Raw genomic sequence first — 27,021 nt, forward strand, 5'->3', positions numbered from 1 at the left:
AGGGGCACTGGATAAGATGAGTACTGCCATGTGAGGCCCCCTTATTCCAAATCTTGGAAGAATGCAACCCTTGTGTTATAGAGGCAGATGTTAAGGAGGAACTAATAATAATAATAATGTTGGTATTTGTTAAGTGCTTACTATGTGCAGAACACTGTTCTAAGCACTGGGGTAGATACAGGTAGATACACGTTGTCCCACTTGAGGCTCACAGTCTTAATCCCCATTTTCTAGATGAGGTCACTGAGGCACAGAGAAGTGAAGTGACTTGCCCACAGTCACACAGCTGACAAGTGGTGGAGCCGGGATTCGAACCCATGATCTCTGACTCCCAAGCCCGTGCTCTTTCCACTGAGCTGCGCTGCTTCTCTATTACAAGGTTCCCACAGACATTTTCATCTGCCTGAAAGAGCGCTTTTGGAAAGGCCTCTTTCAAAGTCAGTTTTACTTCATTTACACCCGTGTTATGGTAACTAAGTTTCTCTATTCCTCCACCACTTTCTATCCATGTTGGTGAGGAGAACACACTTTCGAGTAAAAGGCACAGCCTGCCTGACAAGATCGTGTTTTAAAAGCTATCTCAGGTCTCCCCAAGGCTCTTCAAGAGGAAAACGCATATACTAACTCAGAATCACTTGGTAAAAGGATCCTAGTTTACTGAACGATGGAAGAGTCTAGAGAGAGGTGGCCCGGTTGACCAGAGTTAAACTTAACCCTTCAAACCGAATGCAATATAACCTACCAACTGGACTTCTCCAAATGCACCTCTCCCAATCACTTTCACCACTTCATAATCTTCAGCTTTCATGCGCAAATCTCGAATTTTATTTATTGTGTCTTTATCTGTGCAGAGAGAGAAACAGTTTCAAAATTAACATTAACTTCCATGACTTTCAGATGTTTACATACAAGCATCAGAAACATCACCACTGGCGTTCCATTTATTTAAAATTCGAGTCACGAAATTTGACACGTGTCTGAAAGATTCATTTTAACAAGTCGATACCCAGCTATTTTTTTCCAGTGAACTTTAATCCACTGAAATACAAGTTGAAATATGTCAAGAAGTGGTTTGAAAGCACAAACTTGCCTTCTAAATCTGAATGAGGAGAAACCGGTGCTAAATGGTTCAAACGTACAATCCCTACTTTTTATCCATCAGGAAAGTACCTTAAAAATGTGTTTTTGCAGAAAACTTACCTCCTGACAGGTTCGGGATCTGATTGTACATTTTGCAAAAAGTGAAACAATTACTTTAAACAAAGTGAATAACATTACTGGCTTCAGACAGGTAGGTATAAGTGATAAAGATCATACTTAAAATAGAAACTGTCCACCTACAGCATTTGTTTTACTACATTTTTCTATTTGAAACTGGATTTTAATTTAAACTCTGCAGTGGGAACCACTGTAATTATTTATATAAACCTGTCATGCCATAAACTACAGTAATTTACAAATTCCCAAAGGATAGATACTCTAATTCCAAATTTGGTCATGGATTAAAATAGGGCTATTTTAATCCCCATGGGTCAACACTGGCATGAAAATACATGGAAAAGCTTCCAATGTTCAAGCTGTACAAGGCACAGCACGACTATTAAACTTGTCTCAGATTCCAGGAAAAGCTACGCAGTAAATAGTTGATTTGTTTTAGAAAATCGCATTTCTTACCCAAAAGTTTGTGGGTTTAGGTCGTTCCCCCCACCAAACACACACACGCGCATGAGCACACCAAGAGCACGGGGGAGAAAACAGTTCAGAGAGGGGCCACAGTGCCTCTGGTCCTCAAGAACCTTCTGCTTCCTACGTGCCCCTTATTCCTTCCCGAGCCCAGGCTGTCAAGGAAGGGAGAGAGGCTGACTCCAGGTGTGCATCCACTCCCAGGGCCCGGAGAAGCATCCGTGGGCTGGCATCTCCATCACCAGGGTATCTGGCTCCTTCTTGGACTCGCGCCCCAACACCACGGCTCATCTCAGGCACCACTGGGCACGGCTTAGAAGGGTGGTGGCTGAAAGGCTGGATGATCCTGTTACCTCAAGGGCTTCTTCTAGTCCCAAGGGATGAATAAACTATAGACCTGTTAGTAACTCTCTTCCTCAATCATTCTCGAGGTGGGGCTCTATTAGACCAGACCCAACTATCTCCAGGACGCCCAAGCTTCCTCTTCCCCGATACACTCTTGGAGTCACAAACATGAGAATTCAATTATGATACGTTCCAAGGCACGTTGGTGGTTTCTATTTTCTGTGGTAATCCTAAACCATCCTAATCCTCCTTGATTTCTCAGATGGCTTCAACGCTATGAACCACCCCCGCCTCCTGGAAACACTATCCAACCTTGGCTTCACTGACACTGTCCTCTCCTGGTGCTCCTATTTCTCTGGCTGCTCCTTCTCAGTCTTTCTTGCAGGCTCCTCCTCTGCCTTCCATCCCTTACCTTTGGGTATCCCTCAGGGTTCATATCTGGAACCCTTTCTATTCTCCATCTCCACCCATTCTCTCAGAGAACTCATTTTTTCCCAGGCCCTAAACAACCATTTGCGAATGATTCTCACATTTACATTTCCAGCCCTAATCTTCTTCCTTCTCTGCAATGTCCTTTTTCCTCCTGCCTTCAAGACATCTCTATTTGGATGTCCAATCAGCACTTCAAACTGAATATGTCCAAGACGGAACTCTTCATCTTGCCACTCTACCCTGTCTTCCCCGTGACTTTCCCATCACTGTAGACAGCACACCTATCCCCCTAGTCTCACAAGCCCGTAACCTTGGTATTATCCTCGACTTATGACAATGGTCAGATCAGGGGCCTGGAAGTCAGAAGGACTTCATTCATTCATTCAATCATAATTATTGAGAGCTTACTATGTGAATGGGTTCTAATCCTTGCTCTGTCACTCGTCTGCTGCATGACCTTGGGCAAGTCACCTCATTCCTCTGTACCTCGGTTACCTCACCTGTAAAATAGGGCCGAAGACTGTGGACCCCATGGGGGACAGGGACTGTGTTCAACCTGATTTGCTTGTATCTACCTCAGCGTTTAATACAGTGGTGGGCACAAAGTACGCACTTCACAAATGCTATGATTATCACTCTCATTCAACCCACATTTTCAACGTCGCAACATGGCTAAAATCTGCCCTTTCCTCTCCTCCTAAATCGTTACTCTGTTGATCCAAACGCTTATCTTATCCCTCCTGGCTTACTGCATCAGCTTTCTTGCTGACCTCCTTGCCTCCTGTCTTTATTACTTCAATCCATACTTGATTTTTCTACAAAACCTTTCAATCCATGTCTCCCTCACTTCTCAAGAACCTCCAGTGATTGCCCACCCACCTCCACATCAAACAGAAACTCCTTTCCATTGGCTTTAAAACACTCTATCACCTTGCCCCCTCCTCCCTTCCCAGGCTGCTCTCAAACTACAACTCAGCCTGCATACTTCGCTCCTCTAATGCCAATCTACTCGCTGTACCTCAGTTGCATCTATCTCACTGTCAACCTCTCACCCATGTCCTGCCTCTGGCCTGGAGTACCCTCCCCCTTCATATCTAATCACTCTCCCCACCTTCAACTTATTTAAAGCACAACTCCTCCAAGATGCCTTCCCCAACCTAAGCCCTTGTTTCCTCTTTACCGACTTCCTTCTCCCTTGGATTTGCACTCTTAATTTATCCTCTCCCTCAGCCCCACAGCTCTTCTGTACAATATCCAAATTTTATTTATATTAAAGTCTGTCTCCCAGTGCAGTAATCAAGGTGGGACAGGCTGTAAGCTCATTGCGGGCAGGGAACATGTCTACCAATTCTGTTATATTATATACTCCCAAGTGCTTACTACAGTGCCCTGTACCCAGCAAGCACTCGAAAAATAAAATTGATGGATGGCAAGCTCTTGCCTAGGACCTGCAGGGGAAACAATGTTTGAGCTTACATACTTATAAATTAAAGGGAGAAAAAAGTCAGAGTTAATAGAAATTCTTTGGCTAGAAACCCCCAAATAAATTTTTATAACAATCTATAAGAAGACATCTTAGAAATGCATTTGCTAGATAATGCTCTCGGGTTCAAAAATACCCTTTTTCCCCATTATCAGAAAACTATTTGGAGACTAACATTACACTGTTCATTCTGTGAATCATTTTTGTCTTTTTAACAAAAATCTCACAGAATTCCTATTTGGGGTAAAAGAATGGCTCCAAAGTGATAAGCAATAAAGAGGAGAATAGACAGCTGACACTAATTTGAAGTTGTCAAGGAAACGGGTACATTCTGACGTCCTTTAGACTGCAAACTCCCTGCAGACAGGGAATGTGTCTACCAACTCTGCTGCACTGTAGTTGCACAAGTGCTTAGTACAGTGTTCTTCACCCAGTAAGCACTCAATAAACAAAACTGACTGAGATGAACTGAATGCTGCCTTACTAGACTCTCCCCTTCTAGACTGTAAACTGACTGTGGCCGGGGAGTGGGTTGGTTATAGTCTTAAACTCTACCCTCCCAAGCACTTAGTACGGTGTTCTGCACATAGTAAGCACTCAAATACGGCTGACTGATTACTTGGACATAGCTTTTACATCTACCTAGTTTTATATAAACGATTTAATTCCTAGGGTATGACTGGATTATATTCTGCAACACATGTCCATTTTTATATTTCTCTCCAACTGAGGGACTAATTGTACCCTAATGTTCTTCATAAAATCAAATTTTCCTAAACTAAAGCAATGCATAACAACAGTGTCAATAAAAAACCAGTTTTGTCTAAGTTTTTATAAGAAGCCATCCACTTCGTTCAAAATGCTGGCCCTCAAATTCCAAACATTTTTGGCTTTGCAAGAAAATTTCAAGTTTACAGACCATGGCAACATACTGTGTATCTGACGCAAAAAGATACTAGGTTTTGCCATTACGAGCATTCTTTTCAATGTGCAGTTTATCATGGCTTAAAGGACTCTACTGTTAGAAAAATATTTCATGTTGACAAGTTGCTATATTGCTTTTAAATGTACTACAGAAAGCAGAGAACAGAATCTTGCCCCTGTGGATCCTTTCTCCTTCTGTTTTTGGCAAGCATGTACTTTGTTCTGTAATTATAAAGGAGCCAAAGCAAACATAGCAGAATTTTGTTTACTTCCTTGTATGTACAACAGAATCATTGATGATATCAGCAGGATATGCAGAGCCTAGAATTGTGTTTGTTTTCTCAATTGCCATTTTGCCAACATAAGAAAAAGCTCGCATTGTATAAATTCCCTCCCACTCAACTTATAAGCTTCTGAAAGGCAAATTTCTCGGTGTGAATATGCTTACAATTCAAGGAACATCTTTTATCTTAAACTAGATTAAAACTTTTCTAGAGTCCAAACCTCTGACAGAAGACTTAGAAGGGAACTATACGAGGGGCTGAATTTTTCAGGATTCAATACTTTTACTAAAAGGCTTAGCCAGGGACATTAAAGGAGCCAAACAAATGAGAGCAGCCCAGGGCAGAAGGGAAATATGCCTTCCGGATGGGAGAAAAGTTACCCCTGGCCCAGCCTTCTAGGGCAAGCTAACTCCAACTCCAGCACCACAGCTTCCAACCCAAATGACCAATGGGTGCCAGACAGAAAGACAACTAGGGATTTCAAAACACATGTTGGGACATAAGAGTATGGCGATGGGGTCGGGCAGGGATATAAAGCTCACGCCCCCAAAGTAGTTGGTGTTTGTCTCTAAATGAGCTTCAAAATAGTTTGTATTTAATTATAAACCTTGCCTATTAAAAGTGACTATCTCTGGAGGGGTGGGGTGTGGAGATTGTTGGCTTCAGTTCAGGTTTTAGAATGTAATTTATAACATACGATCAACCATGTTAAGAGAGAGCCAGGCCAGGAGAAGCAGCCTGGCCTAGTTGAAAAAGCCTGGGAGTCAAGAGCCCTGGGCTCAAATCCTGGCTCCACCACTTGCCTGCTGTGTGTCCCTGAGCATGTCACAACTTCTCTGTGCCTCAATTTCCCTTTCTGTAAAATGGGGATTAGATGCCTTTTCTCCCTCCTCCTTAGTCTATGGGACCGGAACTGGGACTGACCTGCTGATCTTCTATCTATCCCAGCACTTAGTTTAGTGCTTGGCATATCAGTAAGCACTTAATTACCACAATTATTACTATTATTATGAATGGGAGGGGAGGTCCAGAAACTAATTTTCAAATCCACCCCTATTACAATTTGTTCTTCTTGGTGGTGACTGAGGCAGTCTAAACTACCTAGATTTCCAGGTAATAGGTGTATGAAAATCAGCTACATGGAACTCAAAACACAAAGGAAACATTACACTCAGATAAAGCAATTTCAATTTGCTTTTTATTAATTCTGGACATGGACATATACAGAAGTTGCAACAATCTGAGATCTTTCTTCCTCTGAAAAGCTTATCACATGTGACCTCACGATAGTGCATGAAAAGCATTTCCATAAAGGGAAATGAAATCTTAATTTATGATTTTACTGCTCGTCCGTGGTCAATATTTACCACTGTAATATGTACAAGCAGGTGTATAGAGATGACTGAAAAATTATCCCACTCTCTAGCTGAAAGTTTAGTAGCCAGTTGGCTTGATCCTTTCTAAACTGCACTGCACAAGCCAAAAACCAATAAAAAGGCTGTTCGGTCCAAGAGTGAAGCCTCCAGGGGGAAAATACATAAAGAAAGAGCAATGGCTTTTAAACACTGGTCACAAGACAATTGGGTCATTTTATTTAATGACAGTTCCCTCTGCTCACAGGATGAGCAGGTTCCCTCTTGCTCACACTCTGACCTGTTACAATATTAATAATAATAATAATAGTAATAATAATAATAATAATTAGTAGTATTTATCAGAGCTTACTATGTGCTGAGTATTGTACTAAGCGCTGGGGCACTTAAAAGATAATCATATCAGAGCCCCACAAGGGGCTCCACAGTCTAGGTAAGAGGATGATCAGGGATTTATATGCTCACAAACCCAGCCTGAATAAACTGAGGGAAGCCCTGGGTGAGAACTGAGTCACTGCCCCCCTCACTTTCTCCCTACTTATCCTTGCTGCAGGGATGAGGACTGAGGTTATGGAAAGAATCAATTAACTCAGTCTGAAACATCAAAATATTTTGTTGATTTAACTTCCGTGCTAACGATTCTCTTTAAAATTACCAACTACTTTAGCTATTTACAAAATTAAATGCCTTAGGGGTCGCTATCTTGTTTGAGAGTCAGGGGCCGAACTAAATCGCTCAAACTCCCTTTTGGCATCACAATGCATGAAGCAAGACAGAGTCTTCCTTTTTATGTAAAAAAAAAAAAAGGTCTTAGCTAGAGTCTTCATAATTTTACTAATTTACTGTCATCTACGGCCGAGTTGGAAAACCCCAGCATGCGCATCGGAGGGCAGCATGCCTCACTATCCTGATCCCCTGCCTGCCCTGACTCTGGGACCCTCCGGAGACCTTGGAGAGTGGCATGCCACGGTACCATTTTCACAGTCAACAATGTTTCCCGTGGGCCTACTCAGCAGAGCTCACTGCACTAGGTGCTTGGTTCCTGGGCTCTTGAAGTTACAGTCAAATGGGGAAGACACTAGACTTAAAGGGATTCAAATACAATGGTTGAAAAAAATGTAAGTTAAATATATACAATCAATGCAAGTGGGTCAGTAAATCAGCTACCAAAAAAAGTAGGCAAGGGGTGGAGGAGAGGATGGCATGCCTGGGCTGGATCAATCAGGAAGGGCTACCCCAGTGGGCGGCTTATCTTATCTTCCTTAGCTTATCTACTTTATTTTCCCACCCAAACTCTGCCCTCTTCATGACTCTGCCATCATCATAGACAATACCACCATCCTTCTCATCTCACAAGCCCTAACAGTGGTGGTGTCCTCGACTCGTCTCTCTCATTCAACCCACATACTCAATCAGTCACCAAATCCTGCTGGTTCTACCACTCCAACATCGCTGAAATCCTCCCTCAGATCTCCATCCAAACTGCTACTATGCTGATCAGACCATTTGTCCTACCCTGCCTCAACTATTTCATCTGCCTCCTCATTGACCTCCCTGCCTCCCATCTCTCTCCACTCCCGTCCACACTTCACTCTGCTGCATGGATTATTTTTCTAAAATATGTTCATTCTCTATCTCTTCACTCCTCAAGAACCTCTGGTGGTTGCTTATCCACCTCCGCATTAAACAGAAACTCCTGTCCAATGGATTTAAAGCACTCAATCAGCTCACCCTCTCATGTCTTACCTCACTGATCTCCTACTACGGTCCAGCCCGCACACTTCGTTCTAGTGCCAGCTTGCTCACTGTGTCCACATACACCAGACCACCACTCACCCAACCTTTTTCAAAGCCTTATTGAGATCACAACTCCTCTAAGAGGTCTTTCACAATTAAGCCCTCTTTTCCCCAGCTCCCTCTCCCTTCTGCATCAACTAGGTTCTGTGACTCTTGGGCATTTCATATTTGCCCCAATCAGAGCCCCCAAGGAACTTGTGAGCATACTTATAAATTATATATTATAAATGATTTATGTAAATTAATGTCTGTCTCCCCCTCTAAACTGTTCACTTGACGTGGGCAGGGAACATGTCTAGCAAATCTGTTGTACTGTGCTCCCCCAAGTACTTAGTACAGTGCTCTGCACATAGGACGTGCTCAATAAATACTATTGTTGATGATGTTGATGATGATGACGACCATAGCATATTTTTGGGAGTCTGGACCCACCACACCGATTTTTCTCCCAAGCTCCTACAGAAAATCAGACACCAACTACTTTTTTAAATTGTGGATACCAGTTCTTCCCCTCTGAAACTTTTGACTCAAACATTCACCTTGCAGACACCTGTCTGTCTGCAGAGATACTCTACCTACAAAAAGTATTGAGATCTATTCGAGATTTATAGTAGTCGGCCTATTCAATTGCAGAAGGAATTGAATCGGAATTCAGAAAAAACACATGGAACAACTGTTACATTTTCAAATAAGTAAATAAACCACTTCTTATGCCGTAACTATGATTTCTGAAGCCTTCTGTTGCTTCAGAAATAGCCACAAAGAAACAAATATTAGGAATAAGCCCAGCAAATCTATCAGACGAGAAGTGAAAGAAACACATGTTTTCATCTTAACGCAAGATCTTCCAAGCCAGCCTAACTGATTTGCTAATAAATTATTTGAGCCCATCTAAGAGCGATGCATTTTGCCAACACAGAGGGGTTTAGTGCTCAAGAGAAAGACATCTTATTGTCCTTATTTGAAAGAGGGGAAGCAACCTCTGAGGCTCAGGTCCTGTGGTCATAGGGGGCTAAGATGCCATGTGGAAGACTGTGGGATCCTTGAGGCCCAGGGACCAAGTTAAAATTTTTTTAAAGTATCTGTTAAGCACTTACTACGTGCCAGACACTGTAGTAAGCACTAGAGCAGACACAAGCTAATCAGGTTCGACACAGTCCCTGTCCCAAACGGGGCTCAAAAACTTAATCCTCCATTTACAGATGTGGGAACTGAGGTACAAAGAAGTGAAGTGACTTCTCCAAGGTCACAAGGCAGACAACTAACAGAACGAGGATTAGAACCCAGTTCCTTCTGACTCCCAGGCCCGAGCTGCTTCTGTATAATAATATTGGTATTTATTGAGCGCTTACTATGTGCCGAGCACTGTTCTAAGCGCTGGGGTAGATACAAGGTAATCAGGTTGTCCCACGTGAGGCTCACAGTTAATCCCCATTTTACAAATGAGGTAAGTGAGGCACAGAGAAATGAAGTGACTCGCCCACAGTCACAGAGCTGACAAGGGGCAGAGTCGGGATACTTTCCCTGAGTTTCACACAGTGCTCTGCATAAAGTACACACTTAATAAATACTATGGCTACCATTCTAAGGCAGGTCAGAAACTTCATTTTAGTCACTAGAGTGGCCCAGACAGCACCTCCAAGATACCAGACACCCAGATGTATATGACAACGTTCCCCATTTATCAGTCCCAACAATACATACTGAGATGACAAATAACATTTGGAGGAAGCACACCAGAGCCTGGAGTGTTTCTCCAGAGGGACCCCCCCTCCCCCCCCAACCACCCCAACTTGCTCCAGGGCCTTTTCTTTCCCTTCCCAGACTTCTTTGAACATGGACTACAAACACAGGCTTCTGAGCTACAGAACTTGGTAGCAGGAGCCGAGGCGGTGGCGGCCGGTCTCGTACAATGGAAGTGAGATTGTGAGTCCCCGGTGAGGGGACAGAGACTGGGCCTAATTCCCAACTATGTATTCTTTCCCAGCACTCAGTGATAGGTCTGCACCCTGGAAGCACTTAATAAATGCAATTCCTACTACTCCAAGACATAAAGGCATTTATATCCGAATTTATTCCAAAGAGGGGACAGACCAGCGGGAGAAAAATAACATAAATGACCACCCTAGTTATGGCCATTCCCCTACTTAAGTACAACAACTCAGAACAAACTGCCCATTTCGAGTCTCACCTACGCACCTACTCACCCGCCCCTTGTTCAAATCCTAGAGATGTTCATAAAAACTTGTTGCTCCAAAACAGACAACTAATGGAAGAAAGAGGGACTTGAATAATCCCAAATAATTCCCCAAATGACGGAGATTCCATTTGATAATAATCAAAGAAAATTTACTTACACCTGCTTAGAAAGTTGTCAATATTTTTGTTTTTCCTCAGGGCAGGAAAATCCAAGTCATACACCAAAGCATCCAATCCATCCTAAGAAATAAAAATAAAGCAAAGTGAGTTTCTTTGGCCATATTCTTGAATCATTTACATTCATGCCAGGTAAGTGTTAGTAAGATTTACTGAGTCGTGAGCACCAGAGAGGAAGCTGGAGACACAATTTCTTCCACAAGCTTGCAGTCTAATGGAGAGGTCAGGGCAGGTATACCGATGAAACCACTCTACCAATATCATTATGACCAGTTTACTGAGCACCTGTTGATCCAATCGATCAATCAATGGCATTTATTGAGTGCTTACTATGTGCAGAGCACTGTACTAAGTGCTTGGGAGAGTACAGTACAACACAATTAGCAGACACATTCCCTACGCAGAACAAGCTGACAGCCTATAGGGACAATGAGCAAAGTATTGTACTTGCCAGTTGGGAAAATGAAACATATGTAAAAGAAATAATAACAATAATGATGGTATTTATTAAGTGCTGTGTGCCAGGCACTGTTCTAAGCGCTGGGGTAAATACAAGGTAATCAGGGTGTCCCACGTGGGGCTCACAGTTATAATCCCCATTTTACAGATGAAGTAACTGAGGCACAGAGAAGTTAAGTGACTTGCCCAAAATCACACAGCTAAGTGGGGGAACCAGGATTAGAACACATGACCTCTGACTCCCAAGTCCAGGCTCTTTCCACTAAGCCACGCTGCTTCTCTGCCTTCTGCCCTCTCAGTGTTTAATTTAATGGGGAATATGAATTTTAAAATTAAAATTTGTAGACTGTTGCTATAGAGGTTGCAGCCTCCCGTAGGCAGGAATCATGTCTAGTAATAATGGCATTGAGTGCTTACTATGTGCCAGGCACTGTACTAAGCCTGGGGAAGTCTCAAGCAAATAGGGTTGGACGCAGTCGCTGTTCTGCATAGGGCTCACAATCCTAATCCCCATTTGCAGATGAGGTAACTGAGGCCCAGAGAAGTGAAGTGACTTGGCTAAGGCCACATAGCTGACATGTGTGGTGGAGCTGGGATTAGAACCCATGACCCTCTGACTCCCCGGGCCGTGCTCTAACCACCACACCATGCTGCTTCCCAACTCTACACACAGTGAGCATTCAATAAATACCATCAATGACCAACAAGTAAAGAAATGTCTGGAGCCATGACAGGGTGTTTTGTTTTTTAATGGTATTTGTTAAATGCTTACCATGTGCCAGTCATTGTCCTAAGCACTGGGGTAGATACAAGCTAATTGGGCTGGACATAGTCCGCGTCTCACATTATCCCCATCTTAAAGTTGAGTCAACTGAGGCAAACAAGTGACCTGATCAAACAACCGGTGGGGCTGGGATGAGAACCTAGGTCCTCTGGCTTCCAGGTCCATGGTCTTTCCACTAAGCCAAGCCGCTACCCGGTTCAGACATGAAGGTCTTAAGGCGGAGGGGGCGGATCATTAAAGAGGAAAGAGATAAAGTTGGGTGGAGAACGGGGAAGGAGACTGAAGGCGGGGGAAGAGAAGACAGCCTGGCAGCGGAGACCGGGTCGGAAGAATAGCTGGTTCTCTTTCCTCCAAAGCCACAAAGAAAGACATGGGCAGCACGCAATTTCCCCTTCCCCATACTTCACACCCCTAGCGCCCTACTTCCCCAACATCTTGGAGAACCAGGCTCCTGAAATCCTAATGTGAACTTGAAAACAGGGTTGCTGCCTCCCACCTCAGAGTGAAGTATTTCTCAGGATTTGTAACAATTGAAGCAATAATGGAATGAGAATAGCTTGGGCCTCAAGATTCCTAAACCTTCCTTCCTGATAACTAGGACCCATCCCTTAGGTTTGCCTCAGCTAAGTGATGTCCTCAACACATACTCTCTCCTCTTGCCTGATAATCTGCTTTTGTATGGCCGAAAAAAATGCATTTTGTCTTGAAGAGTCCTACCATTAGAAAAAGATCCAGCTCTACAAAAAGCCAATAAACACCTCCATTACTTTGGTCCTTTCTCTATACCTTTACCTAAAAGAAGATTTGAAACGAGGCTCTAATCTATGTCCTCGGTGTCAGAAAGTGAATCTTGAGTACAAGTCTAATCACCCTTTCTTTCCTGAGGCAGGAGACCTGTTTTCCAAAAAGGATAATTTAACTACACCATCTTTTCAACGAGACAGATTAACGATTTAAATCGACTTTAATTCTCCAAAAGAAATAATTCAGGCGTGCAGGCTTTTAACCTGCAAATACTTAATGAAAACTCAAGACAGGTAACAGAGAATCAACACAGAGCAAGCAATTGAGCTGAATACACAATACTCAAAAGAAAGACATGGGAAGCGGCACCCAAGAGTGGTAGCTTGGCAGCTGAAGCAAGCAAATGGTTTCCGAGCCCTTAGCTACATTTAAACAAAGAGTGTCCATCCACAGGGAGGCTAGCGGGGAAGGTGTCCTGAAGGTGGTATATTTGGAAGGTGCGTTAGGAAGAAAGGAGTGTGTTCTGGTGAAGGAGTGTGGGGCAGGCATCCCAATGGCATGAGCAATGGATTGATGACAGTCATAGCTTGTGACACTCCACACAGTAAGGGCTCAATAAATACGACTCACTGACTATGGATGGGAAGGGGGTTAGCCTAGATCAGAGTGATGGTTGTACACTGGGGTATAGCAGACGGGCAATCAGATATGAGGTAGTCGCATATAGATATGAGAAGAAGAGGCAGCGTAGCCAAGCAGAAAGAGCTCAGGCCTGGAGTCAGAGATTCTGCTATTGGTGGCCTGCTGTGTGACCTTGGGGAAGTCACTCTACTTCTCTGGGTCTCAATTTCCTCCTCTGTTAAATGAGAATTCAATTCCCATCCTCCCTCTACCCCTTTATCTAAAAGAAGATTTGAAACAAGGCTATAGTCTATCTCCTCAGTGTCAAAAAGTGAATCATCAGTAGAAGTCTAATCACCGTTTCTTTCCTGAGGCAGGCAACCTGTTTTCCAAAAAGGATAATTTAACTACACTGTACTTTCGATTGTGAGCCCCATGGGGGTAATGGACTGTGTTCAACCTAAGTCTGTTTCCACCCCAGCACTCAGTACAGTGCTTGGCACAAAGTAAGCGCTTAACAAATACCACAGTTTCTATCGGAGTGTGTTTGAAGCCAATGGTCAAGAGCTAAAGTCGGAGGTCAGTGGCAATCGGGAGCCAAGAACGGGTTTTGAGAAATGGAGGATGTGATTCAATAGGTTTTTCTGAAAGATGATTTACGCTATGACATGAAGATGTCAATATCAGCAGTATAAATTGAGCACCCACTGGGCAATGCACTCAACTAAACATTCGGGAGCATATGACAGGTTTGTGAGGCACAGTCCTCTCCCCAAATGAAACTTACATTACTAGAGAGGGAGAGCCTGGAGCTGGAGAGGATAGCCAGGAAGCTAAGATGGGAAATGAAGAGGCCTTAGCAAGGGTGTGAGGAGTCGGTACAGAGAGTGGAAATCTCAGGGCAGAGTCCAATCCGGAGAAATTACAATCCAGCGAAATTACAATCCAGCTCACCTGGGAGCTCCGTGGGTCTAAGAACGTACCCTGGAGACCTAGGCGTCTCTGCTACCCTTGACATTTCCAGAGAGCACTGAGCATTTAATTCTGTTGCAGTCCATGCTGAAATGCCTCTGTGACGCAGTTTATGACCCAGCTGGGACTGCCGTTTCCATCTATAGGCTCTCTCTCTTCCCAATTGCAATCCTCTTCCCTATTTGTTTGTAGTAGTAATGGAGGTAGTGGTAGTAGAAGTTGTAGTAATAGTAGTAGTAATAGAATTGATTGAACTGTTACAGCAGGCCTTCCCAGACTGAGTCCCCCTTTCCCTCTGCTCCCCGCTCCTCCCCCTTCCCCTCCCCTCAACACTGTGCTCATTTGTATATATTACCCTATTTATTTTGTTAATGAGGTGTACATCCCCTTAATTCCATTTATCGTGATGATGATGTCTTGTTTTTGTTTCGTTCTGTTTTGCTCTGCCGTCTGCTCCCCCGATTAGATTGTGAGCCCATCATTGGGCAGGGATTGTCTCTATCTGTTGCCGAATTGTACATTCCAAGCGCTTAGTACAGTGTTCTGCACATAGTAAGTGCTCAATAAATACTATTGAATGAATGAATGGAAAAGCAGAAAGTTCATCCCTGGACTACCCCAAAGATTCAGATTTGAGGTAAACATTTCAATGCCATCAATCCTAGACACACAACAGGGGCCAGGTGCTCTTCTGGCTGGGGTCACTTAATTGTTCTTTCCAAATACTGAACTGTACTTTCAAGTGCTTAGTACAGTGCTCTGCACCCAGCAAGCGCTCAATAAATACGACTGAATGAATGAATGATGCTGGGTCCGCATCAGGAGCACCCCAAGCTGTTTGTGTTTTTTGGGGGGGAGGGGAGGGGACCACTAACCTAAGCCTAGGTTCCCTCAAATCGGGGTGGGAGAGTGCTAAAAAAGTGCTCCTTCCCTGGGCCAACAGTCCTCCATCAGGTAGGGACCCAGACTGCCCTGTAGGCCAGGCCTTACACTGCAAGTGGGACACTAGAGAGCAACCACCAAGTACAGAAAGAGAGGGAGGATCCTGTTGGGAGACTAGCGATCTGGGCCCTGGCCTCACGGGTCTCACACTCCCCTTGTTTGTGACAGTATCGCTCTGAAGATCCCATGGCCAGGGCAGGTGGGGACCCCAGGACCTGGGGCAGTGGGATGGCCCTGTTCTTCAGACAACTCTAGAAATCAGTCTGGCATATGCTCTCAATTCTGTTGTGCATGTGGTCACTAAATAAATGAACTCTATGTTATTAATGATGTGTATATATCTATAATCCTATTTATACTGCTGCTATTGATGTCCGTTTACTTGTTTTGATGTCTGTCTCCCCTCTTCTAGACTGGGAGCCTGTTGTTGGGAAGGGATTGTCTCTATTTGTTGCTTATGTGTACTTTCCAAGCACTTAGTACAGTGGTCTGCACACAGTAAGCGCTCAACAAATACAATTGAATGATTACAAGCTTCACCTGGGGCCTCATTACGATCATCTCCTAGATGCTTTTCCAGATTAAGCCCTCTTTCCCCAGCCCCCTCACTTTTCTTCATCTGTGTCCTCTGAGTAACTGATGTCGACCCCACCATCAGCCCCACAGCACTTAGGTACGTATCTTTAAATTACAGTTTATAAATTATTTATTTCCACAGCTGTCTTCCCCTCTAGACTGTTAGCTCATTGTGGGCAAGGAACAAGTCTGCCAGCTCTGTTGTACTATACTCTCCCAAGTGCTCTGTACACAGTAAGTGTTCAATTAATACCAATGATTGATAAACAAATGTGTCCTCACTCCTACTTACTGTGAGCCCCATCAATCAGTGGTATTTACTGAGCCCCCAAGTGGGACAGGGGCTGTCCCTGATTAACTTGTACCTACCCCAGCCCTTAGAACAGTTCTTGAGTGCTTAACAAGCACAATGGTCATCATTGACATCATCATCATCATCAAAGACACTCAGGAACTGTGTTCATTCATTCATTCAATAGTATTTATTGAGCGCTTACTATGTGCAGAGCACTGTACTAAGCGCTTAGAATGGACAATTCAGCAACAGATAGAGACAATCCCTGCCCAATGACGGGCTCACAGTCTAATCGGGGGAAACAGAAGGACAAAAACAAGACAACATAATCACGATAAACAGAATCAAGGGGATGTACACCTCATCAGCAAAATAAATAGGGTGATAAAATATATACAAATGAGCACAGTGCTGAGGGGAGGGGTAGGGGTAGACTGTTTCCACTCTCCCTTTTCACACAGAGGAAAAAGGGGCACAAGACAATAATAATAATGATAATAATGTCATCTCTTAAGAGCTTACTGTGTGCCAAGAACTGTATTAAGAACTGGGATAGAGACCAGATCATCAAGTGGATCCACTCCCTTGTCCTGTATGAGGCTCACAGTATAAGGAGGGAAAACAGGCATCGAATCCCCATTTTACCAATGAGGAAAGAGAGGTAGAGAGAAGTGAAGTGATCTGCCCAAGGTCACCCAGCAGGCAAGAGGCACAGGTTGATCAGAACCTAGGTTCTCTGACTTCCAGGCCTGGGCTCTTTCCATTAGGGCCTGCTGTTTCCCTACCAGACTAAGCTGTAAAGGCCCAGGTCAACAGTGCAGGTTCCTAGATGTCTGACGCTCGCTCAGTTCTCCTTTCCAGCTTCTTCCAAGCGTTGAATAACCACACACTGTCCAGGAGCTGACCCCTGGGTATGCCACTTCTGACATCCTCCCCTGCCTACGCCGGCTTCACAGATAGAATGGGCACCCAGCAATACTGTCTCCAAATACAATCCATTGATTCGGAGTGTCCAGAGAGTGTGAAACTGAGGTTCCACAGCATTAGAGTCTTCAATCTTCCCTCTCCCCAGTGTGAATGCTATAATGTAACTGAACACCATTTTTGTTTTTGTTGTCTTCACCTTGATTTTTCCCAAGAGATGGAAAAGAGTCCTCCCTCCTCCCCGCAACCCTTTCTAAACCAATCTAAGCATGTTAGTTGATGGTCATTTACCAAATGGAGGGGGGCACAGTGGTCTTCCTGCCCTGCGCAAGGATGACACGCAAATTTGTAAAGCGTTCCATATTTTTGTGTATATCTCCTCGATTCTATTTATCTTGATGATGTTGTCTTGTTCTGTTCTGTTTTGCTTTGCTGTCTGACTCCCCCATTTAGACTGTGAGCCCGGTACTGGGCAAGGATTGTCTCTATCTGTTGCCGAATTGTACATTCCAAGCACTCTGCACATAGTAAGCACTCAGTAAATACTACTGAATGAATGATGCTGCTGAATCCCATTCTCCCACCCAGCTAACTTGCACTGTACGCCATTGGGCACAGAGGACCAGGTGGAAGAGGGTGTATGCCTCAATTCACTCATTCAATTGTAGTTATTGAGTGCCTACTGTGCAGAGTACTGTACTAAGCACTCGGGAGAGTACAATACAACAACAAACACATTACCTGGCCACAACCATCTTACAATCTAGACTGCATGAGAGAGACATTAATATAAATAAATTACAGATACGTACATAAGTGCCGTGGGGCTGGGACAGGTAAGGAACAAAGGGAATAAGTCAGGGCGACGCAGAAGGGAGAAGAAGAGGTAAGGGGGGCTTAATAAGGGAAGGCCTCCTGTCAGTAAGGCTTTGAAGGTGGGGTGAGAGTAAATGTCTATCAGATTTGAGGAGGGTGAGTGTGTCAAGCCAGCGGCAGGGCATGGGCGAGGAGGTGGCGGCAAGATAGACGAGACCGAGGTACAGCAAAGAGGTTAGCATTAGAGGAGTGACGTGTGTGGGCTGGGTTGTAGTAGGAGAGTAGTGAGGTGAGGTAGGAGGGGGGAAGGTGACTGACTGCTTTAAAGTGCAAGGCTCCTCATGTAAAAATAACTCAAAACCATGTGCTGTTGGTGACGGGACATTTGTCCCCCCCCAGTCACTGGCATGTGAGCAGTGTTCAAGCTGATGAACTGGAGTCAGAAAACATCCATTACTGTATTTTTGTGGTCAAAGCGTGCAAGGGATTTTCTCAAATACCACCTTGGTTTTCTAAAGCACCCTTTATCCCCAAAGCACTCTCCCTTAATTGACTCATTTTAGCCCTCACAACAACCCTGGGAGGTAGGTAGGAAAGGCAGCTGTTTTAGCCCCATTCTACAGATGTGGAAATTGAAGTTTAGAGAAGTTAAGTGACTTGCCCACAGTCACACGGCAGGTGAGTAGCACAACTTGGGCTCGAACCCATGTCCTCTAGCTCCTACACTGGTGCTCTGTCGCTTCGACAACCTGCTTCCCTTACGTTCTTGGATGCGATGGTTACCATCAGCAGCAGCAGCTTCGAACTGATTGACAACTACACTAGACTTTTCAGAGACAGAAAGAAGCAGAAGAAGAAAGGGAAAGAGGGGGAGAGGAAGACAATAAAGAGGAAGGGTAGGACTAGCAATCTCTCAGGGTCACACCTGAAGAGTTTCCACTACTCTACCAGTCTCAACTACAGGAGGGAGAGTCAAGCAGCGGCATCTCTATTCCATTCCCAGCCTGGGCGGTGCGCTGCAAGTGGAGGGCACTCTGTTCCAAGTCAAAACTCACTGGTGCCAGACAGGAGCGACACGGGAGGGCAGCGAGGGAGGAGACTCAAGTTTACTGCCCGGAAGGAGGCAACGGTAAAACACTTCCATATTTTTACCAAGAAAGCTCTATGGATACCCTACCAGAACAACTGTAGATGGAAGTGGGGCATTCCGGGAGACATACATCCATGGCATCGCTATGGGTCGGAGACAATCCAACAGTGTAAGAAAAGGACTAGCTGCGTCTACATCCTCCAGGGCTAATCCCATGGATTGGGTGCAAGGGGGGAAGAGAGGAGGAGCATGATAACCCCACCTCAATCCCAGTGGATATGGAATCTATGGGAACCAGTAACATATTTAGATTTTCAGATGATCTTTGACAAAGTTCCAGACAAAAGGCTTTTTAAAAAATGAAGAAAATATTTAATATTTCTAGACTTAATATATGGGTGTGCTTTCCATTCATCCAAACAGATTTTGTTAAGATCTTGCAAAGGACCTGGAAGGAAGAAAAGGAGAAGACACACTCCATTGTCAAAGGAACAGAGGGGCTGGTTTGGCATCAGCTGTGTGACCTGGGGCAACTCACTTCACTTCTCTGTGCTTCAGTTACCTCATCTGTAAAATGGGGATGAAGACTGTGAGCCTCATGTGGGACTGAGGAGAGAGTTCCTTCTCTCCTTCTCTCTGCCCACTCTGATCCTTGGAGACTTCAACATCCATACGGATGTACCCAACGACTCCTCTGCCGCCCGCCTGCTATCCCTCCTCGACTCTGCCGACCTCCTCCTCCACCATACCGCGCCCACTCACCGACTCGGTCACACCCTCGATCTCGTCATCTCCTACCGCTGCACTATCTCCTCCCTCACCAACTCTGAAATCCCTCTCTCTGACCATAACCTTCTCACCTGCCTCATCTCTCACACTCCCTCCCCCTGCAAATCTTCGCTACTGCCCCACAGAGACCTCCGCTCTCTCGATCCCATCCGTCTTTCCAATAGCATCTCTCCTCACCTTGCCGCCCTGTCCTCTCTTCCCACTCTCGACGATCAGGTCTCCGCTCTCAACTCCACCCTCTCTACTCATCTCGACTCTCTCGCCCCCCTTTCCCTCCGCCGCTCTCGCTCCACTAACCCACAGCCCTGGATCACCTCCTCCGTCCGTCTCCTATGCTCCTATGCTCGAGCTGCTGAGCGCTGCTGGCCAAAGTCCAAGCACAAAGCCGACCTCACACACTTCAAATTTATCCTTTCCTGCCTTAACTCTGCCCTCTCCTCCGCCAGGCAAAACTTCTTCTCCTCTCTCATCGACACCCATGCCCGTCACCCCCCGCCGATTGTTCCGGACCTTTAACTCTCTCCTTAGGCCCCCTGTTCCTCCCCCTCCCCCATCTCTCACCCCCAATGATCTGGCCACCTATTTCCTCACGAAAATCAACACGATCAGGTCTGAACTCCCCAAAGTCACCCCTCCGCCTCTCCCCTCCCCCCCACCAACCCCCTCCCCTACTTTCCCATCCTTCCCTGCAGTATCCTCAGAGGAGATCTCCCTCCTCGCAAGTGCCACCCCCTCCACCTGCGCCTCGGACCCCATTCCCTCTCACCTTCTTAAAACCATCGCCCCTGCCCTCCTACCTTCCTTAACTTCTATTTTTAACCACTCAATCTCCAAGGGCTCCTTCCCCTCTGCCTTCAAACATGCCCACGTCTCCCCCATCCTAAAAAAACCCGCTCTCGACCCCACTTCCCCCTCCAGTTATCGTCCTATCTCCCTACTACCCTTCCTTTCCAAAATCCTAGAACGAGTCGTCTACAATCGATGCCTAGAATTCCTTAACTCCCATTCTCTCCTAGACCCCCTCCAATCTGGCTTCCATCCCCTCCACTCTACCGAGACTGCTCTCTCTAAGGTCACCCATGACCTCTTTCTTGCCAAATCCAATGGCTCCTACTCCATTCTGATCCTCCTTGACCTCTCTGCTGCCTTTGACACTGTCGACCATCCCCTCCTCCTCCATACCTTATCTCACCTTGGCTTCACAGACTCTGTCCTCTCCTGGTTCTCCTCTTACCTCTCTGGCCGATCATTCTCGGTCTCCTTCGCTGGAGCCTCCTCCCCCTCCCATCCTTTAACTGTTGGAGTTCCTCAAGGGTCAGTTCTTGGCCCTCTTCTGTTCTCCATTTACACTCACTCCCTCGGTGAACTCATTCGCTCTCACGGCTTTGACTACCATCTCTACGCAGATGACACGCAGATCTACATCTCTGCCCCTGTCCTCTCCCCCTCCCTTCAGGCTCGCATCTCCTCCTGCCTCCGGGACGTCTCCACCTGGATGTCGGCCCGCCACCTAAAACTCAACATGAGCGAGACTGAGCTCCTCATCTTCCCTCCCAAACCCGGTCCTCTCCCAGACTTCTCTATCACCGTGGATGGCACGACCATCCTTCCCGTCTCTCAGGCCCGCAATCTCGGTGTCGTCCTTGATTCGTCCCTCTCGTTCACCCCACACATCCTATCCGTTACCAAGACCTGCCGGTTTCACCTCTACAATATCGCCAAGATCCGCCCTTTCCTCTCCACCCAAACGGCTACCTTACTATTACGGGCTCTCGTTATATCCTGGCTAGACTACTGTGTCAGCCTTCTCTCTGACCTCCCTTCCTCTTCTCTCGCCCCGCTCCGGTCTATTCTTCACTCCGCTGCCCGGCTCATCTTCCTGCAGAAACGATCTGGGCATGTCACTCCCCTTCTTAAACAACTCCAGTGGTTGCCTATCGACCTCCGCTCCAAACAAAAACTCCTCACTCTAGGCTTCAAGGCTCTCCATCACCTTGCCCCTTCCTACCTCTCCTCCCTTCTCTCTTTCTACCGCCCACCCCGCACGCTCCGCTCCTCTGCCACCCACCTCCTCACCGTCTCTTGGTCTCGCCTATCCCGCCGTCGACCCCTGGGCCACGTCCTCCCGCGGTCCTGGAACGCCCTCCCTCCTCACCTCCGCCAAACTGATTCTCTTTCCCTCTTCAAAACCCTACTTAAAAATCACCTCCTCCAAGAGGCGTTCCCAGACTGAGCTCCTCTTCCCCCTCTACTCCCTCTGCCATCCCCCCTTTACCTCTCCGCAGCTAAACCCTCATTTTCCCCTTTTCCCTCTGCTCCTCCACCTCTCCCTTCCCATCCCCACAGCACTGTACTCGTCCGCTCAGCTGTATATATTTTCGTTACCCTATTTATTTTGTTAATGAATTGTACATCGCCTTGATTCTATTTAGTTGCCATTGTTTTTACGAGATGTTCTTCCCCTTGACGCTGTTTATTGCCATTGTTCTTGTCTGTCCGTCTCCCCCGATTAGACTGTAAGCCCGTCAAACGGCAGGGACTGTCTCTATCTGTTGCCGACTTGTTCATCCCAAGCGCTTAGTACAGTGCTCTGCACATAGTAAGCGCTCAATAAATACTATTGAATGAATGAATGACAACCTGATTACCTTGTATCTACCCCAGTGTTTAGCTTAGAACAGTGCTTGGCACACAGTAAGCACTTAACAAACACCAACATTATTATTATTATTGTTTAGGGCATTCTGGGAGGGAACTGCCTTGGCTGCCATAGGTGGATAGTGACCCTGCATGGCCTAAGAGAAAGAGCACAGTTCTGGCAGTCCGAGGATCTGGGTTCTAATCCTCCTCCTCCATTCATTCATTCAATAGTATTTATTGAGCGCTTACTATGTGCAGAGCACTGTACTAAGCGCTTGGGATGAACAAGTCGGCAACAGAACTCCACTTGCCTGCTGAATGATCCAAGGCAAATCGCAACTTCTCTTGTGCCTCAATTTCCTTATCTGTAAAATAGGCATTAACTAGCTGTCCTTCCTTCTACTTAGAGCCCTTTTGTGGGACGGGCATTTTGTCCAATTTGCATGTACTCTATTAACCCCAGTTCTTTTTACAGCTTCTGCTTTCGCCTCTGTACTTCATATTTATTCATCCCCTTCCTCAGCATGGATGCATATACATGTGATCAACTGTACAGGCAACTTACTTATTCTGATGACCCCATTTCTACCTATTTCACGTGTCTCCTTTGTTGGAATGTAAGCTCCTTGTAGACTGGGAATGTGTGTCGTGCTTCTGTTGTACTTTCCCCAAGCACTTAGTATTCATTCATTCAACAGTATTTATTGAGTGCTTACTATGTGCAGAGCACTGTGCTAAGCGCTTGGAGTGTACAATTCGGCAACAGACAGAGACAATCCTGTGCCCAGTGGGACATACATACTGTCTTTTAGTAGACTAGTTTCCAACCCTCTTTCCCCAAGAAAAAGTCTCCAATCTAGGGGCACATGTGTTTTACAGGCCTCAGTCGGGTCACAGTTTAAGAGGCCTCCATCTTTTAAGGCTGTCAAGCAAATCTCCATCTATGCACAACTTCGATTTGAATCTTTCTGTCCGTATTTTTTCCAGCTGGAATATTAAACATTGGCATGGGCCATTGTTATGGGTGGGAACCTAGTTCAGTCACAGTTACCAGGGTTTTCGTAGCACTAGCAAACAGGCCCTGGCTATCCTTATCCTTATCCCCTCGTTTCACCTTAATGTTAAGATTCATGTTAATTTTAATCTCTGTCGAGCACTGTTCAGCAAATAGGCACCAGTCTCTCCAAGCATGTGCTTCTGAGCCTAACGGGAAGATCTGAGTTAATAAACACTGTGATTTACTAGTCCTTGAGCTGTTCTGGGAATTAAACCTGGAGTTTCCTGAACGAATCAATAAGCTGTTAATTGAGGCATGGGGCAAGAATGAATGGCCAGGGCCCCGAAAACTTGGCTTGATTTAAGGTGAAAGGGATTCACTTTAGGTGAAAGGGACATTTTTTAAAAGCTAGGGCCCCTTGAAATTGTTGTCATCACTAAAGATTCAGCAAACAGGAGGTTGGGAGTGGAAACCTGCAAAAGGGATCAAATAGAAAGACAGAACAAAGTTCAGAGCTTTTACCAAGGAGAACCAGCTTGGGTCTGAAGAGCGAGAGTTGCATGAAGATTACATGCTAGAGAGATTCTACAGCTCCCCAGGCCCTGCTTAGTAACGTTTGAAAACTTGAAACCTGGAATCCTGTTACAGAGAAGTCTCCGGAAAGAGAAAGAATGTTTGGGGGTTTAATTTTATGCTCTTTGGAATGATAAAAATAATAATAATTCTGATATTTGTTAAGCGCTTACTATGTGCCAGGCACCATACTAAGCACTGGGGTGGATACAAGCAAATTGTGTTGGACACAGTCCCTGTCCCACATGGGGCTCACAGTCTCAATCCCCATTTTAACAGATGAGGTAACTGAGGCACAGAGAAGTGACTTGCCCAAGGTCACGCAGCAGACAAGTGGTGGAGTCAGAATTAGAACCCATGACCCTTCTGACTCCCAAGCCCATGGTCTATCCACTATGCCATGCTGCTTCTCATGATGTCATTGATAGAATAAGCCTGTTAAATCCTGATTGCTATTAGTGATTTCCCCTAATGCTTAACCTCATCTTTAACTTTAATGAAATGCTTTTACATAAGCTTTGTGCTCTGGGTAAGAAAATCCAAATTTGGGTCACATAATTAAGGTCCACGTCAGACCTCTACTGAGAAGGCCACTATCTTCCCAGCTGCTCCAGGTAATGAATCCTACAACTGGCATGGTGATAGCATTTCCCAATCTTGTGCTATTCTGGACGAGAAACTCCTTCCGCCCTCTGTCAAGGGGCGCAGAAAACTAAGGATCCCGGATTAAAGTAAACAGCCAGCAGGGGTGGATATGGAAAATTCTGCCTTGTGCCAGTTAGGCAGAAGCCCGGGTGAACCATTCGGTTATCTTAGACCAGAAAATTCTACGGCTACAGCCCATTTTTTTCCTCAAGCAGGGTGACATCAACTGGGGCAAATATTAAGGCATCTTGTTGTCACTAGCATACCCAAAATTTCACTTCAAAGACCTCCAGAGCTTCTCCAAGTGAATCCTATTCATCCACTTAAATGAGTCTGAAAGTTATAAAAAAAGTTGTCGAACAGATTTGGAGTCTGCCCGCTAACTCGCATTAGGATCGCAACTCTGAGTTACCCTTTGCACTACGCTAGCTAGCTTTCAGGTGACGGGGAATAGCACTTTTTCTTAATCCCTCTCCAAATTAGCTGATTTACTGAGCACACACTGGCACGGAAGCCAATTTTGACTCCATTCTTGTTGAGTCGAGGACATAGCACCTCTACCCCAGCGCTTAGAACGGTGCTCGGCACATAGTAAGCGCTTAACAAATACCAACATTATTATTATTATTATCATTACGTCGATGTCTGGAGCTCACTTTTCTAGGTTTTATCGCAGTCATCAGCGGAATTTACTGAGCAGACACATGACAAAATACTACGCTAGGACCTTAGAAAAACACACACACACAAAAAAAAATGAAAGTCAAGACCTCTAGTCTGTAAGTTTCTTGTGGGCAGCGAATGGGTCCACCAACTCTGGTGTATTGTAATAATAATAATGATGGTATTTGTTAAGGTCTTACTATGTGCAAAGCACTGTTCTAAGCACTGGGAGAATACAAGGTAATCAGGTTGTCCCACATGGGGATCACAGTTTTAGTCCCCATTTTTACAGATGAGGCAACTGAGGCACAGAGAAGTTAAGTGATTCTCCCAAGCACCTAGTAGAGTGCTCTGCACACATTAAGCGCTCAATAAATATGACTAATTGACTTATAATCTGATGGTTGGTGGACAAGTGGTAAAACGGGCCAAGTACTAAATTTGATTTAGATAGTAACTCTCAAAAAGACTAGATCGGGTAGAAGAGAGAAAAGGGAGTAGGAAATGGATAATAAAAACAATAATAATAATAATGTTGGTATTTGTTAAGCGCTTACTATGTGCAGAGTACTGTTCTAAGCCCTGGGGGAGATACAGGGTAATCAGTTGTCTCACATGAGGCTCACAGTTAATCCCATTTTACAGATGAGGTAACTGAGGCACCGAAAAGTTAAGTGACTTGCTCACAGTCACACAGCTGACAAGTGGCAGAACTGGGATTCAAACCCATGACCTCTGACTCCCAAGCCTAGGCTCTTGCCACCGAGCCACGCTGCTTCTCTAGAAGAGCCCCAAAAGACTAACCTTCTCTAGGGGCCACTCACCTGAAACCTTTGAAAGTTTAGTGGCAATGCAACCCTATTTTCTAGCTCTGTGCTCAATAACGGGGCGCCATTTAAAAGCATGAGAGCCCGACGTACCAACCGAACAAAAGCCCCGAACTCCTGGACAGCAAACCCTGAGAGGGGACCAATGTGTCAGCTTTAAGGCCATTCAGTTTTTAAGGAGTGAACACAAAGTGAATTGTTTCCCCTCGCTATTTACTGGGAAACTTTACGTTGGCACGTCGACCAGCTAAACCAGTCGGGCTGCCTTTTCCTTTCTGCTAGCTTTATGTTTTCCATGGCATCCGTACCCACAATCACTCAAAATGAACCTTCACTTGAATCTCTCCTATTCCCAGAAGATGGCTTTTAACTCAGTGCATGAGGTCACTGGTTCTACTTTTATTTTTTAACTCCAGAGAAAGACCTGAGAGGCAGCATGGCCTAATGGGTGAATCACAGGCTGAGGAGTCAGAAGACCTGGGCTTTAATCCCAGCTCTGCCTCTTGCCTGCTGTGTGACCTTGGGCAAACCACTTATCTACTCTGGGCCTCAGTTACCTCATCGGTACAATGGGGATTAAACACCCTTCTCCCTCTTAGACTGTATACCCTATGTGGGATGGGAACAGGGCTTAGCATATAGTAAGCGCTTAACAAATATCACGATGATCATTATTAACGTTGCTATCGTTATCTTTTTTGACAGTTTAAATGCAAGTTAAGTGATTTAAAGCACAGTCCCATTACATGGTGACTTTTCAGATTAGGAATTATCTTCACAGCAAATGCACTAATTACCAGCAATCGAACAGGCATTCCTTTCTGGGTCACCTAAATACTTTTATGAGGAAAAACCTTGCAAAAATTAGCTGCATACAAAACAAATTGTATTTCTGGATATCTCAGTTCTCAGCGGCTTTGTGAGCCTTCCTTTTTTGGTTAGAGGACTTGAAATCTTCAAAAATAGC

General features: G+C 45.2%; 1 protein-coding gene across 1 annotated transcript in view; it reads right to left on the minus strand.

Moving 5' to 3' along the window:
* The window catches only part of ROCK1 (Rho associated coiled-coil containing protein kinase 1), a 163,566-nt gene that overhangs the window by 81,277 nt on the left and 55,268 nt on the right, over positions 1-27,021 (minus strand). The window contains exons 2-3 of the mRNA XM_029068629.2: positions 10,679-10,760; positions 743-843 (exon numbers count right to left, since the gene is read on the minus strand). Coding sequence (XP_028924462.1) covers positions 743-843; positions 10,679-10,760 — 183 coding nt within the window. The remainder of the gene's footprint in view (positions 1-742; positions 844-10,678; positions 10,761-27,021) is intronic.

Source organism: Ornithorhynchus anatinus, chromosome 7, assembly GCF_004115215.2.
Source record: "Ornithorhynchus anatinus isolate Pmale09 chromosome 7, mOrnAna1.pri.v4, whole genome shotgun sequence".
NCBI lineage: Eukaryota > Metazoa > Chordata > Mammalia > Monotremata > Ornithorhynchidae > Ornithorhynchus > Ornithorhynchus anatinus.